The 16,205-nt window shown below is 43.7% G+C and overlaps 1 protein-coding gene across 2 annotated transcripts; it reads right to left on the bottom strand.

Moving 5' to 3' along the window:
• Nucleotides 1–2,512: 2,512 nt before the first annotated feature.
• Nucleotides 2,513–15,724, bottom strand: cers1 (ceramide synthase 1). 2 transcript variants are annotated; one of them, XM_048252221.1, is made up of 7 exons: nucleotides 14,208–15,724; nucleotides 7,851–8,010; nucleotides 5,902–6,082; nucleotides 5,606–5,767; nucleotides 5,245–5,392; nucleotides 4,091–4,236; nucleotides 2,513–3,384 (listed from the first exon to the last, which is right to left on the bottom strand). In XM_048252221.1, exons 1-7 carry the CDS (start codon nucleotides 14,463–14,465, stop codon nucleotides 3,342–3,344), a joined length of 1,098 nt encoding a protein of 365 aa, XP_048108178.1. In that variant the 5' UTR covers nucleotides 14,466–15,724; the 3' UTR covers nucleotides 2,513–3,341. The 2 variants fall into 2 exon arrangements, with proteins under 2 accessions (XP_048108178.1, XP_048108176.1); XM_048252219.1 differs by lacking the exons at nucleotides 2,513–3,384; nucleotides 4,091–4,236 and having other exon boundaries at nucleotides 4,252–5,392.
• Between the last annotated feature and the right edge of the window lie 481 nt (nucleotides 15,725–16,205).

Genomic DNA, 16,205 nt, shown 5'->3' with positions numbered 1-16,205 from the left:
TAAAACTTCCATTTTGAGGTCATGTCCTGTTCCGAGATGTCTTGCTGTGAAAATTGCTCTGAAGTGATGGGAGATGATGATGATCATACATTTACGCATTTTTTAAAATTTAGAGATGAAGATGTCTTATCTTGAGCCAGACCTCACAGGTGATTCTGAAATGTATGCAATGTTCTAATAAGATATGTACTTTCTACTTGAAAGCAGTGGCAAGAAATTGTTTGATTTCCTGCATGCCTATGGTTTCGTAAAAAATAAACATTCATGTAGTGAAAGCAGTGGCAAGAAATGGTTTGATTTCCTGCACGCCTATGGTTTCGTAAAAAATAAACATTCATGTAGTGAAGTTCTTTACTGGTACATTTCATTGCAAGGGAAATACTGCGTGGTACAGCTAAGCAAGATTATCATTAGTTACCCCTCCCTCCCATCACCAATTTTCATTTTTGCAAAAGGGATGAATGATAGAAAAATAAAGATCTGTTGAAATAAAAATGAGAACCAGAGAATTTTTTTCCTCTGACATAATTTAATGGGAAAACAATACAATAACACTGGTTCAATGGAATTATTAAAACTGTTTCATTACAAAAGAGAAACTACCTGTCATACCCAAGTGGTCAGATTTTAGAAAGTGGTCAGATCATGATCCTTAAGGGTGGGAGGGAGGGTATAGGGGCAGATTATGGATCCTTGAGTAAAAGTGTCTGGTCCAAGTTTTAAAAGGAAGAAAAAAAAAAAACAATTAAGTTAAAACGCAATATTTAATACTTCATTTGATCCAAGTCTTATGAAATTAATTCATAAAAATCCCTCAGTATCTTCCCTATTTCCTAATGAACAATAAAAATAATAGCAATAAATTACAGTGCAATTTGTACAAAACACCAGCAGGGCAACCCCAGACTCCCTATTTATTCCCAGGTCTCTCCGTCATAACACTTCTCAGTGGTTTTACAAGTTCATATTTGGCACATTCTCGAAGGATACATACACTATCAAGGAAAATGCATAGGTTCAGACTTCGTAAGCAAAGTCAGGTCCACATTTTTAAACCCCAAACCTGGATGGATTTGTGCTCCAATACAAGGAACTTAAATATGCCAAATCAGCAAAGAGTTTTACAACCCAAATGGTTTCAAAATCGAATGATAATTTACTACTCTAACATTGATGCGATATTGCCAGTTGCGCATTGAAGGACTGTTTTAGCCCAAAGAAAGTGCACACTGTGGACAGTACCATGGTAGACAAAGGGCACCTCATCTGTACAAACATCTACAAACAGTGTTCTCAGAGAGAAAAAACAAAAATAACAGCAGCTGACAATGTCCTAACATAAAAATTGGAAAAGTGCGGACTAGTGGAGAGCCTAGTCCGGAGAATGGAAGACACGTCCACGCATATTGGACTCCTTTCTCTTACTGGCATCTGCGGACTGTTCCAGCACAAGCATGCTGTCCATCATGACGAGAGATAAAACGGTAGCATGGATTTGATCAGAATGACAGCACTTGGTCTCAGCACAACAAAATAAAAGAACGAATCTAGACCTGATGCAAACGTACACATTTAAAACTCATGAAAACATTCAGAACAGTATGTAGGCAAGTAGATTTTCTTTGTATGTATGATTGTGGTCTCTGTTCTTGAGTGTGACGTCGCATGTCGATTAGTTACACTTAAATAGTTTTCATTTAAGTTTTGTCATAGGACTACTTCATAACATACTTGGAGCCATTCCAATATCATGCATTTCCAGAATACCATATTATGTGCATATATATTCATATTTGCCTAAGGACTTACACAAAGTTTAAGGGCTATTAATGTCAATTGGTTTCTGTAATTCGCAGTTTTCCAAATAAAAAAAAAAATAAACCAAATTTCCTTTTGGAATAAATTATGCAACCAATTCAATCAATTCCTGCTATGTCAGATCATACGTAAATCAAATGGTCAGCTTGTATGCCTTCATATCAGTGCAACAACAGATACAGAACAGCAATATAATCAGAAAATGTGACGCCACATCTTCCCCAAACAGGAATGCAAGCAATATGATCAATCCCTATTTATCCACACCAAAAAAAGTGAAAACAAAACAAAATTCCCTTAAAATCATGTGGTTTTTTTTCCACATTCAAGCACACCAGTACTAGCCTGACGAGCCAGACCCACATTCAAATGTAGGGTCTGGGCACTCATCGTTGGCAGTGCTCAGTCCGAGGGGCGGGACAATCGGTTGTCTTTCAAATTCCCTCTGCACGCAATAGGACAGGGCTATGAGTCCCATGCGTTTTCCCACCAGCGGAGCTAGTTGGCTAGTTCAAACTTTTGCCAACTAAAAAAAAAAGCTTAACTCGTGTCACGCTGTTCACCAATAGCAACATCCATCTTCTTTGTTTTCAAGTAGCAAGGAATTCAAGCCAGACCGTTGCAACTCTGCCATCAATCATTATGTTAAGCCAGCTTAACGTCTATATACACGATTTGATTGGCCTGATAGAAGTTTAATTTTTCCAGCACACAAGCCAACAGAGAGTTGCTAGACTAGCCTTGGCAGCAAATGTAATTTGCTGCCGCTAGGGTGCGTCTAGATTTCTAGGCTACACCAATATTACAAAGACGTGTGGCTCGCGCAAGAAAAACAGGTCAGGCTGGGTAAAGTCCATTTGGTCTGGAGTAACCTGTGCAATGATATGGATCATCAGTGCATGTCTTTGGAAAATTAAAACCAGAGACTCAACATGCACTCTCTCATTGTCCCCTTCTTTCTCACACAGAGACAGGATACAAACGCACTAATGTTTCCCTTTATACAGCCGTCACTCCAGGAATTAAAATAAATTAATCAAACATCAAATTGGAAAAACAAAGCCACCGGCTCTTAAATTTGAAATATGTTCGGGTCTCGACAAAGCACAATTCACCAGTGTTACTGTGAATGCTCAGTAGAAGTCCTCATACTGTTGAGAGATGTTTCACGCGTTGAGGCTAAGAAACAGAGTTCTCTTCCGCTGTCAAAGCATGGTGAAAGAGATGACACTATTTCTATATATACCCACCACACAAGAGGAACTTCACAGAACTTACACCTTTTTTTCTCCAAAAAAGTAAAAGTATAAGACATAAGTCACCTGAAATAACATTCACAGTGCTATAATAAAAAAAATAAAAAAACAGAATAGTGTAACTGAAAACATATCACTGTCTACATGTGTTTTTTCCCCCTGCAAAACCATCTAACCACTTGGAGCACAAGTCAATGTACGTAGAATAGCTCATCTAGTTTAACTGTAATTCTAGGTATGTGCCAGGAGATGGTGCTGGAGAGGCTCTTATAGATGCTTCTCCTTGGTGATCCCGTTCTGCACGTGTTTCCTATGGTGAGAGGGGGGACAAAGATCAGGTCAGGAGATGATGATCAGCCAATGCAGAATAATACCGAGGGATATCACTTTTTCAAGGTTAGTAAGATAAGGGCTAGGGCTCATGGAATACTTTGAAATCACATCTAAATGAGCTCTTTGATCCTATCTGCATGTTACACAAGGTGTGGGGTATCTCATCTCCCCGAGATTGTGTTACTGACAGTGGGAGGTTGCCCCCACCCCACACCACCCCCTCCAACTCATTGTCCCATGTCCGAATGTAGCCCTGCGATAGCTGGGGAGAGAGTGCTGCGGGATTGCTGGGCAGATGTGCAAACATGTCCTGCCTGCATCTGTTGTGAAACAAGTCTTTAGCACGGTGCCATTTTTATACCTGGTAATTTGTATATCTGTATATGTGGTCTGTGGTTGTCATGTTTGTATCATAGCATGAAAATCATAAAACCATCTGCGGTTTCCTTGAGCAAGCATCTTTTTTACTGTATGTGGCAGGAAGACTGTATGCATGTGCTGTGTGCATGTCTTCGCATATGGTTGCCTTTTGTATTTGTGACCCAAGTGAGTGACCGAGTGAGTGTGTGCGTGTGTGTATCTGTGTGTATGCATATTCCTTGTGTGTGCGTGTGCGTATTCCTTGTGTGTGCGCACGCATATTCCTTGTGTGTGTGTGTGTGTGTGTGTGTGTGTGAACATACCCTTCCTCTTTGTCCTGATGGCCAGCATCAGGGTTCTGCATCTTGAGCTTTGCCTTCAGAGAGGCCTCTTCTTCCTCGTACTCCCGCACATCATTCACCTCCTTCATCTGGCCCGTCAACACTTTCACCACAAACAGTACGATGAACTGCAGACACATGGAGAGAAAGAGAGAAAGGTGGAGAAAAGATGCAGAGAGAAAAGAGGGAGAAAGAAAGGAAAATAGGTGGAAAAGAAAGAGCATGATAAGTCAGTACTAGAATGGACTATCTGAGAGCAAGAGAGAGAGAACAAGATAAAAGTACTATGAGGTAACAATATGCTATCATATATCATAACAAGATATACTGTGAGATGACAAGACAGCTATTGAAGTACAGATAAAGAGGGAGAGAGAGAGAGAGAGAGAACATCAAAGGTGTATATATAATCCCACACTATAACCACAAAGAGGAAGAAAAGTGAAAAAATTAAATACTTTTTTTTTTTTTTAAAAATCACCAACTCCCAACACCTCAGAACCCAAACACTACTGCCTCTAACCCAACACCACTCCAGCTGCCCGGCACCAGAACCGAACACCACAACCCTGCGCCAAACCAACACACTCCTCACCCACGTCTGCCTCGGAATCCGGAATGCCGGAATCTGCTGCTTACTTTAGAAGGGGGCTGCCGACATGCGCACGGAAGAGGAATCACACAACATTCTCAGCTGTCAGCAGTCAACATTCATCAACAGCACACACGATCACACGTCCAGATGGCTTCAATTAAGACAGCCAGGCATGAAACATCAATGACAAGCATGGAAACATGAACTTGCCTGTAAATCACAATACAACTGGCAAAAAGCACTGATGAGAGCAGACACATCCAGGAAGAAAGACAGTAGCCAAGACTTGGGGAGAGATAAAGAAGGTTGAGTATGCCTCCATGAAGAGATGGTCAGTCAAAAGAGTGAAGGAGTAGAGAAGGGGAGAGTAAGAGAGAGAAAGAAAGAGAGAAAGAAAGAGTGAGAGAGAGAAAGAAAGAGAGAGAACTGGCCAGTGTCTGGATTCTCGACTCAAAAACATGTGGGCCTGAGCCTTATTCGTGAGCCAGTTCTGATCATAGGGAGAGCGACAGAGAGGCAGGAAGTAGTCAAGCCGTCTCACCAGGAACCAGTAGATGTTCATAAGGAGCAGCGCGAGCAGCAGGGCATTGAAGAAGAAGTAGAAGGGGATGTTAGGCACCAACTGGAGACTGGCCACACAGGAGGCGTAGAGAACCTTCAGTGGGAACCAGTACAGACGGAACCAGAACCTGCCAGGTAGAACAAAGAGGGGACACTCACTCGTTTGTGTGGTGTGAGGGATCTCAACCATGACTCAAGACACACAAACACACACAGAGTTAACAGTTCACTGCGCAACCTGTAAATAAATAAGCCGGCGTCTACTGACACAAACAGAACTACATGACAAGTCAGTGACCTTGTGTGTGGGTGTGTGTTTGTGACTGCCAGCTAAATCTCACCAGGTGATGCTGAAGCTTACAGAGCCCATGTTGGAGAGAATGTCGTTGATCAAGTAGTAGCTTCCCCCCCGGGTCTTGAAATAGACATTCAGTTTGGTGAACTCCAGCTGAATGTCATTGATGTCATGTAGGAACAGCACTAACACCCCAATGTTGTGGTATCTGCAGCAGGAACACAAAGTATTACATTCCCGTGTATGTAAGTGATAGCCTACATCCAATACAGGCAATAGTGGTCAAGCAGTTTGGGTGAGCGCACAATGGACACTCTGGTGCTGGTTCCTGTGGCATCTCACCTGAAGGCATAGGAGAATGTGATGAGGGCCAGCGTGATCACATGATGGACCACCATGACGGCCGAGTCCTTCCTCCAGGCGTCCATGTAGACGGTGGCGTATATGGAGTGACCGTAGAAGCTGCCCTGGATCAGATAGGCGATGGCGATGTCCGTGGGCACTGACATGCCACTCTTCCAGTCTGTCGTCAGGAATAATGTGCCAATGAGTCGTCAAGCATAATGCACTCGCACAGGAAGCAACACCACACACACACCTTTACATTTCATCCATCACACACACACACACCCCCCAAGAGACACATACATCCACTTTCATTCTCATATACACGCATAAGTACGCACACACACCCTAAAAGACACATATATCCACTTCCATTAGCTTGTGTCAAAAGCACTAAGCAGCTTTCTATCTACTTTCCCCTGGACAGGAATTTGTGAGCCTGTGATGCACCATTGGTATGTCCGGTAGAGCCGTCATTAGTGCCCAACAGGCTGATTTTCGTGGGATATGGAGACTCGGCCTGACAGGACGCCATGCAGTATTTATGGAGCTTCCCCCGGGGACGCATTAACCTGGAAGTTTGAGGAACTTTCCATGCTGAGCCAAGCTGAGGCAGAGCCATTGCTGCCTCTGTTGTTACTGCCGCTGCTGCTGCTACTGCTGTTGTTGATGCCACAGCCTTTAATGCGTATTGATCCCCTCCCCGTCATTAAACATTGAGAACACAATTACAACAGTCGGTGTGGGCCCGGGGGCCGCCAGAGCAGCTTTAGGCTGGGAAGCACCCTCTCAGAGAGTCTCATAATGAGTTATCATTGCTTGCTATAAAGCTTTCTGACCGGGGTGTTATAGGGGAAAGAGTGCTCATCAGCACACTTTTTTATTGTACAAATAGGTTTGTGTTTTATTTCCACCATGGACTTTAAATATCCTTGTAATGGTATTTGTCCCTATGCAAATACACAAACATGATAATATGCAAATTTGCAAGAATGACAGTTGACAAGGAATATCGTTCCATCACACAAAAGAGCATTTGCTCATTTGGAGCAAGCTACATCTCTGATCTAGGAAGATCCCCCTAGTTTAGCTACAAAGTAAATATTAAGTATGGCATTAAGTCAAAGTTTCAGACTGCAGCTGAAACAGCAAAACTATCATGAACACCAAATACACACAGTACAGCTAACTTACTTACCCCAAATAAAATTTAATTTAACACATGTTTTCATAAGCAAAGAGTTAAATATTGTTTGATTAACCTCTCTGGTAAAATGTTTGTGATGAATGCCTATGAAAACCAGCCAACGTGTGTTTCCACAGGCAACCACTGTCAGCCTTTCAGTTCCTTATCTTGTCCCACAGAACAACACAACTGGATCATGAGATATTTATTTTTGTTACAAATTATAACTGATAAAAATTCATTCTAAGGCGCTTAGCCCTTTCTCGGTTAAGCTCACAGACCAGTACGTTGACTAATGCACAGTATTAAAAAAATACAACTCCATGGACTTTTGTATCTTTGAAGAGGATGAGATTTGCATTACAATATTAAATATCTATTTAATATGAGCCTTTTCTGTAGTCATTTAACTCAATGCCGTGTAATTTTATGAAAAATACTGGTGTCTTAAACTGAAAAATAAAAAGTGGGATTTGGATTAGTAACTTGATACAATCAAAATAGGCCAACTGATAAAAAAAATTGCCATTCTAGCCACAATATTGACATTCAGTGCAGAGGGGCTGTGACAGTTGCAGGAGTAATAAGTGGTCATTTGTAAAAGCACCCATCAAACCACAACTAAAAGAAGTCTAACACCATCATCCGACACCAGCAATTTACACTGTAATAAGTGACCTTTCTTATGACAGGCTTTGGAAAGCCCTTTGAGTTTGAACACGCGGGGACTCCCACAGAGAGGTCTGTGCCTCCGGCTTACCATAGAAAACGGATGGCGGGTTGTAAAAGAAGGTGTACTGGGTAAGGAAAAGTAGGTAGGTGCTGTAGGACCACGACATGGTGTAGAAGACCAGCTTCCACGCGCTCTCCGGCATCTTGGCAGTGTCTTTGGGCTGGAGACAACACCACTGTGCAAACGGCTGCAGGGGGGACACAAAAGAGAGACACAAAGGTTGCTTATCAAAACACAAAGCCACACTCCCGCCAGGGACACTGTGATATATCAAACAGGGTTCATACAGCAACATCTGCGACTGCACACGTGTTGATGTCGTGTTTCTTTTAAGAAACCGATGATGATAAAAACAGTGGGGAGTAGGCAAGAGGACTGGAGTTGAGTTGTGCTGGACGAGTACCCTCAGTGAACCTCATGGCTATTCGCTTCATGTGCTACGCCAGCAGAAAAAGAGCTGAAAAGCTGAGACGTGCTTCCTTCGTCAGAGAATCCTGGAGTAAACTGTGGGCGGCCTAGTGTGTCGTGGGGGTGGGAGGGTGGGGGGTGGGTGGCTGATTAGCAAAAAACACAGTGCACACACTCAGATAAGCCTGGGGGGTGGGCAGGTGCACAGGTTCCATGCTCACAGGTGGTGGTGGGAGAACGTGGGAACCAGTGTGCCGCGTCTTATCTCTCCACATGACAGAGTATCTGCTGCTGTCGAGCGATGGTCACCCAAGCCCGGTCGACGTAACCGGAGATAAAAAAGCGAAAGGGCAATTTACTCAGGAGCGCGTCGTCATCATTTATCTTTTATCGGTCACGGCAGGCAGCCGGGGGTCGACTGCTCCTATTCGCTTTCATTCCAGGGCAGCTTCAGGTAAACCCACCCCCCCCCCACACACACACACACACACACACACACACACACACACACACACACACACACACACACACACACACACACAGGACTCCATCAGACCAAAACGTGCCTACGGACCAAGCCAACTGCCAGTCCTCCATTGAGAGACAGAGAGAGAGGGAGAGAGAGAGAGAGAGAAAGAATGAAGAGAAAGAAGAGAGAGGATAGAAAAAGAGATATGGAGAGAAAGAGAGCACGCGCTTGTCACATGACCACATCCTGGGGCACTGAGCCACGTTGGTTGTCGGCCTCTGATTGGCGCAGGAGACCTGGCCATGTGTTCCTGCTTGTGAGTCGTGTGCAGCAGAAGTAGCGGCGGCAGCAGTGGGGACGGTGGCAGCCCGAGCAGCAGCATCAGCGGCAGCAGGATATCCACCTCGTGCCTTCCTGGCCCTCGCTCCACCCCGGCGCATTTATTTATAGAGGCCAGCTGTCAGCAGCATATCCACCACTCTGCCGTCTCCAGCGCCGGCCCCAGACTCCCCCTCCTCCTCCCCGCCTTGACTGGGCATGTCTGCATGTCGGCCGGTGCGTGTACCACATGGCCCAGACCCGTCATCACCCACGCCGCTGCCTACGAACGAGGCACAGCGTGGGGTCGAGAGCCCAGGCCAGACTGCAACGGAACGGAGGACTACCCTTCTGAGTTCCTCTCAATCATAGTGTCTGGCCAGGGGGTGATTCTCTGCATCTCTTGCACAACATTTACAGTTCCTCTATTTGCACAATGTGTTGCAAAATTAGCAGTTCTCAAGATACATAGAATAAATAGCCCGACACCTTGTTGTGATAATAGCATAAATGCAAGTCGGGCTTTTGCTAGGGTGCAAAGATGTTTGCAGAGAAAGACGATTTGAGAGGGGGATTGACCTACAACTAAGGTCTGAGCTTCAAATTAGCAGTACCTCATTCTAATCACAGATGCCTTAAATTCACTTTAAGGGCTTTTCTGCGAGACCCCAAGAGCCCTGTGAAATCTAATCATCACAGACTGAATTTGACAGACACATCATCTGAACTCTGTTTGAACCTCTTCCTACTTGTTCGAACACGACCGATTCCCGGAAATGTTCTCTATTCTACCCCCATTTTCAGTCAAGGAAAAGGCCCTTGTATCCGTAGCAACCACTTAACGATGGCAGGTTTCTGTTGCCAAAATCTCACAGGCCTCAATCTGACCAGCTGTTCGCTGCCACGAGTATCTCAGTCGCTCGCGTCTCCCTCTTTTCCTTCCACTTTCAGTTACAAAGACTCCACAAAAGGGCTTCATCTGACGTTGCGTCGAGGGGATACATTTAGCAGAGCTTGACATTCCCCGGAGACATCTGCCGGCATAGGACAAAGCAGCCAACCCCCAAAAACAGACCACCCCACCCCCCCACCTTCACCCCAAGCCCCTTCCCAACATGCACTGCTGAGTCACTGCAGGGAGTGGGGGGAGGGGGGATTCTATGATAAATAACTGCGACTGAGTGGAACTTGACCCTTCCACAACAAAAGCATCAGGGTTAGAATCAGGATTACTGGCACAAATTTACCCCAGACTAAACTTGCATCAACCCAGTGATTATGGGTAAGTGGAAAGGTCATTCATCCTGTGACAAGGAGACATCAATACGTCCACACATATTAGAGAGATGGCTTCTGAGGACAATTTGAAAGACTAATTGTCAAACCTGATGAGCTTGAGACATCCATCTCCATGGCATTCTTTCAGCTCGAAACAGCAGTCAGGTGCTAGCAAATATCATGTTCACTAAGGGTGGGAACTGCCAGATGCGACAACACTATCATATTTGATACTACATTGTATCGATTAGGGTTGTGTATTGGCAAGAATTTGGCGATATGATACACATCACGATACAGGGTTACGATTCGATATACTGCAATATATTTCAATACTGTGCGAAAGGATATATTGTGAAAGGCGATATATTGCGAGTCTCACTTTAGAAAAACTTGTATTATAAAGAAGACACCATCATACGCATAAAATGTAAGTAAAGAAAGTTTGCTTTACAATTCAGTACACTGTACAGTACAGTTTCTGCCTATGTCAATAACAAAATAAAGTGATTGCATGTAAACTGTTAATAAAAAAAATATCATTGTTATGTTTTTGAAAATCGATTGTGTATGCAAGACCATAACATCTGCCTCAAGTCATAACAATGAAGATGGAACGAGGAACTGTGACGTGGTCAGCAGGGGAACTCATTTACTGACACAGGGAGGTATTACGGCAGTCATCCCCTTAATTGACTTGCAGAATGAGATCAAATGAACATGGAAACACTTCGTCACGGGATTATGCACACTTTATTCTTCTCCAGAAACATGAGCCCAAGCCGGCAAGGCGCTCTCAGTCAATGCTTGCTCTCCTTACAAGTGCCCATCTCTCTTTTCACCCATTTGTGGTAAGCAGACAAATTGCCTATGAGGAGCTCTTACTTATTTTGTCCATTGACACAAAATGGTTATTTTTAACAATGCAACATTGATTTAGACTCACTCTCCCATTCTATTGAATGAGACAACACACAATGTAAATAATTAATGTTTCTTTTTGTCAGTGAATGACGAGATAAGGCATTAATCAAACTTCACATGAAACAATGACATAAGCAAAGAATGCCTGATACCGTTCGCCACCACATGATTAACTACTGTAGATTTCCTCTGCACTGAACACAGAGCGAACACTGATTGAATCTGTGGGTAGCTTCTCCGTGAACGAGAGACAACACAGTTACTCAAAGTTTAAAAATTAACTTCTATAGCTGGTCAAACCAGTGGGAGTTCTTCAAATCATCTCCATTGACTCAACTGGTACAAAACGTCCAGCAAACTAAGCTATTGTTACACTGTTTCATGACCGAAGTCTGTTCCTTGAATAACCATCTGGCCATCATTTATAATGCAACAGGCTGGCATCCTCAGCAGAGTAAAAGTGAAGGGAGAGCTTGCCACTGTAATCCAATTTCTTCCATTCAAACAGTGCTTCTGGAGGGGGCTGTCACGCTGTACACTAAATCAATACGGCACATTACCACTCCTTCAGCATAAGGGTAATTCATATGAAGTCACCCTCTCCCTGGCTTGCTTCACAGATGCGGGGAGGGAGGAGACCACTAACGCAGGACGTCAATTATACAAAAATGCGTCTCCATTTCCTGTTTTCCAATCTGTAGGGTAGTGTGTCCGTCAACAGCGGCCCGTGCAACAGGAGACCAAAAGTCAGTGATTACAAGCAAAGGGCGGGACAGCCGCAGGCCCAAACGCCATCCTAGGGATTCGGAAGCAAACCCATTGACAAAACCCAGCTTTAGATCTCCGCGGATCAACGCTGGGGCCATTAGTGTGCCATGACCGTTGTGCAATTACTCTTTCTGAACTGCCATGTGTTGGTGAAGTCAACGGTCACTCAGGTGCCAGCCTCTTTTGAGTGCCGTGCATGTGTGCAAGGCACAATTTTGCACAAATTGGATTCCAACTGGGTGACATGTCTCTCCTCCTACACATCAAGCTCAAGAGGCTAAATTAATCAAGGTGCTGAAGCACTACAGCTTCCATCATGAAGTGAAAGGCATACGCGAGTAATGCTTATCGTCTGTTGCTAGCGGTCACTAGCACATGCTGATGTGAATGCAAGACAACAGGATGGTATCCGGGAATAATAAGCCTAGCCTGTAGCACTTCTCCAGCTAGGTGGGCTCAGGAATTTGATAGCTGGCCTGAAACAAATGTGTTTGGTAAGTATCTGACAAAACAATGTATTTTTGCAGATAAACATCACCACCCCTGCAAGCGGTCTCCTGTGGTTTCTCGACGGGCGGCCTGTGAGGAATTTATAAGGGGAAAATAACGTGCAGCTGAGTGTTTTTACTCTGGGCGGGCATTGCTTCCTGCCCCGTGAGTGCATCTGGAGAGTCCATGTATCAGTGAGGCAAACTGACCCTTGTTAATGACGATGCAGTGTGCTGATCTAGCACAGAACAGTATATGTGTGTGTGTGTGTGCTTGCACATGGGTCATGAACATACTCTTTCCATGCCACACGCGCTGCACTGTCTATGCAGGAAGTGAAACCATTATATCGTTCTCAGTCACACATGTCGCCTTCAGACAGAGACTCGTTTCTCTCCACCATTACACTGTGGGGTTGACTATAAGAGCTATCCCCTTCTTGATCAGGGGATAGTAGGCTAAAATGTTGCCCTCAAGATACAAGGACGGTATGTATGACTAAGGTAGTCATAGTCCTCTTGATTAATTATATTCATTAGTCTGTATACTGTTCTAGACACGTTCTAATGTCATTTGGAAAGAGAGTTCTAGTAGCCTAGGGCAAATTAATTTGCTCAGCCTGTACGTCTAGTATCAAACCATAGGGATTTCTATTGGCTAACACCGTGGATGTTATTCAATCACAGCGCTCTATTTTGTTAGAGAGTCTTAAGGCGGGCTTAACAGGATAACGACAGTCCTGCGACGGTGAACAACAAGGAAGGTGGCTATGGCGAATGAAGAGCAGTTGTTTGAATCGGCGTTGACGTCAACTTTGGAATAGTTGGACTTGTGCTTTTCTTTGAAAGTTGAGCAACACAATGCACTTAAGTCATTCCTTTCGAAGAAGGATGTATTTGCCGCTTTGCCGGCGGATACGGATATGGTCGAAGAAGCTGGCCTATTGCATGCCTAGGCAGTTTGAAAGACAATTCTCTGCCCGCCCCTTGGATTAAGCGAGGTGAATGGTTCGATGCCAGACTATACATTTCAATGATATAGGATGGCCTGCCAGGCTAGAGTTCTAGAGCTTCACAGCACATGTCCTTAGCTGTTTAAACTAATCAAGTCTAAGTAACTCCATCTCCACCTGAACCCATCAGCTCAAATGCTCCTTAATAAACATCATGCCATGGATGCCAAGATCGAAGTTTCCTCTAGGTTTAAAATATTTACAGGGTCGACAGCCTACTCTAACAGTATAGGAAACAGAATATCTGTTTGTCATAGTTATCAATTGTAGGGCAATTAATTAAGCAGAGAAAGCTGTAGAACTGATGAAATGACGGGTTCTTATGGTCTGGTTACCCATCAATTGCAACAGAAAGATTCACCCATGACCACATAACCCAGAACTTCTCACTTTCCTTGAAACCATCAAACATTACCAGTCCATGTAGGTGCTGGAAATGATGGCACCAAAACCTTCTGTCCTGACATTAATGTTCTCATAAATCTTAAGAGGTGCTGTGGGCGAACTAATCTGTTTAAACCTTCGTCCGTGGATCTTCTCAAACGGGTATGCGAATAATGCGTAAATGTCGCAAATAGCTTTGCAGTTGATAGGTTCTTCCACAAATACTACTACTGACTGTTGTTGCAGTTCAGTGAAAGATGTTGACAGATGTATTTAGTAGTCCACGAGGGTGGACAGCGTCACACAATATGCCAAGTTATCGGCAAGTGTTTACCTTGAATAGGCATCCGGTCAGCCCCCGTCGCATCTGCGTCCACATAACAGCGCAGATAAAGAACAGCCCCATCTCGGTCCAGGTAATATAGGCATTGTCCAGCAGGGTTCTTCTGGAGAGCTCCAAGCCGCAGTCGCTACAGTCCTTCAAGGCACTGGCCATGACGGAACATGCTCTAGTGAAGAGGTCCACATAACCTGGCATGGGCTCCTCAGCCACGCCGAGGTTCATACTATCATCTCCGTTATGTTCGCCCATTGTGCTAAGTAACTACTACAATACTTGCAGGGTAAAAAAAAAAAATCAGGTGACGGAGAAAAACCCTCCTCACTGTATTCACTGTGCTCTTTGCGCAAATCCCTGCTACTAACTTGGCTAACCTTATAACGTGAAAAAAAAAAGTTTAAGCTGCTTAACCACTCAAGTAGCCTAATACTTTGTTGCTATATACAGACATGAATATGACATATGTCCATGTCGAAAAACGTCGGATGATATATCTCCGCTAATGTTAGTATATTTGTGTCGTTGTCCTCCAAACCTTTAGCTGGCATATTATTGGACTACAGATGTATGATCACTTGATAGTGGTGGCTAGCTAGGCAGATAATGGTGATATAAAATTCTGAATGTGGCGCGGTCAGCTAGCTTTAAGAGCTGGCTAACTGGCCAGCTAGGAGTACCACGACCCCTCTACCACCATAGCAGAGTGAAGGATACTTGATAAAGGTGCCATCTCAATTAAATGCATATTAAACGAAGAATTGGGTCTTCAAATGAAGATTTACAATAAATCACGTTAACTGATAACGTCACCGTTATTAGCTAGCTAACGTTAGCTGGTATTAAGCGAGCGGTCTAAAGCCGTTAACCTTACAGGAGTAGATGTCAGCTTCCTCACTAGCTGTCTTTGTAGACCACTAAATTCGCCTAATTGATGGATGGTATCAATGTAGTGAACACACATAAGTAAAAGAGTTAGCTATCGACCAATATCATCAATACCATTTTAACACCACTCTATAATGTTAACGGTAACATTGATAGTTATGCATTCAGTTGCATTACATGCAGCCTTTGGAAGAGGCAAACGTCAAACAGACTATCCGCTCCTTTCTATTATTCGCCTTATATAACATATCTTCCTTCTTTCATCTGGTAAAAACAATGTCCCTGCCACATTAATCTACAAACCTGGAACATCTTCAACGCTAAAAAGAAACGTTGGTTAGATATATCCTGTAATCCTTAGTGATGAGCGCCTTGTGGAGTGCTCTGTCTGGTCAACGTGTCCAGGGTGCGAGAGACTGGCTGCTGCGCCTTGACAAACGTGAAAGAAAAAAACGCGCTGTCCCTCAGCTGCTGTTGAAGGAGCACACGAGTGCCCAGTAAATGTGACCAGTTTCCAAAAAAAACGTGGTAACGAACACCTCTTTGAGATCTAAGAGACACACTACCGTTTAGACAGGAGGCTTTGCAGAAAAAAAGCAGACGTGACGTGACGTAATTAAGGCCCGCTATCTTCTTCAACTGCAAGGATTATATGGGGGAAAACAGTTAAAGACACAGTGCCTCTACTGGCAGTGGTGGACAGTACAGCGAATGCTTTCGAACATTTTTACAAGTATATCTCCAAGTATAGTTTTAAGTAATCATTGGCTACACTATGTATAATCTTAAAACATGGATCAAACAATTTAAGTTTAACTGTTTTGAGAATGAAGACGCGAGGCCTGTACCTGGAAATAACTTCTTCAATAGCCTATAGGCTAAAGCAAACATTTAAGACGAGTAAATTCAAGACAAATTGTAGCATAACAAAACCGTTCCTGTCTGTAACTAGGCCTACTGTAACTTTACATAACTTGAAGACATTTTCTAGCATTAATGCAAATAACATCGAACACGTGCGCGGGCTCAGTATTTCAGATATGACATCTCACTATGGAGATTAAAGAGCCTCCAAAATATGTTTTTATGAATATCCATGAATTAGCT

Source organism: Alosa alosa, chromosome 9 (assembly GCF_017589495.1).
Source record: "Alosa alosa isolate M-15738 ecotype Scorff River chromosome 9, AALO_Geno_1.1, whole genome shotgun sequence".
Lineage (NCBI taxonomy): Eukaryota > Metazoa > Chordata > Actinopteri > Clupeiformes > Clupeidae > Alosa > Alosa alosa.
Note: the sequence above shows the minus strand (reverse complement) of the source record. Positions and strands in the feature narration are given on the sequence as shown.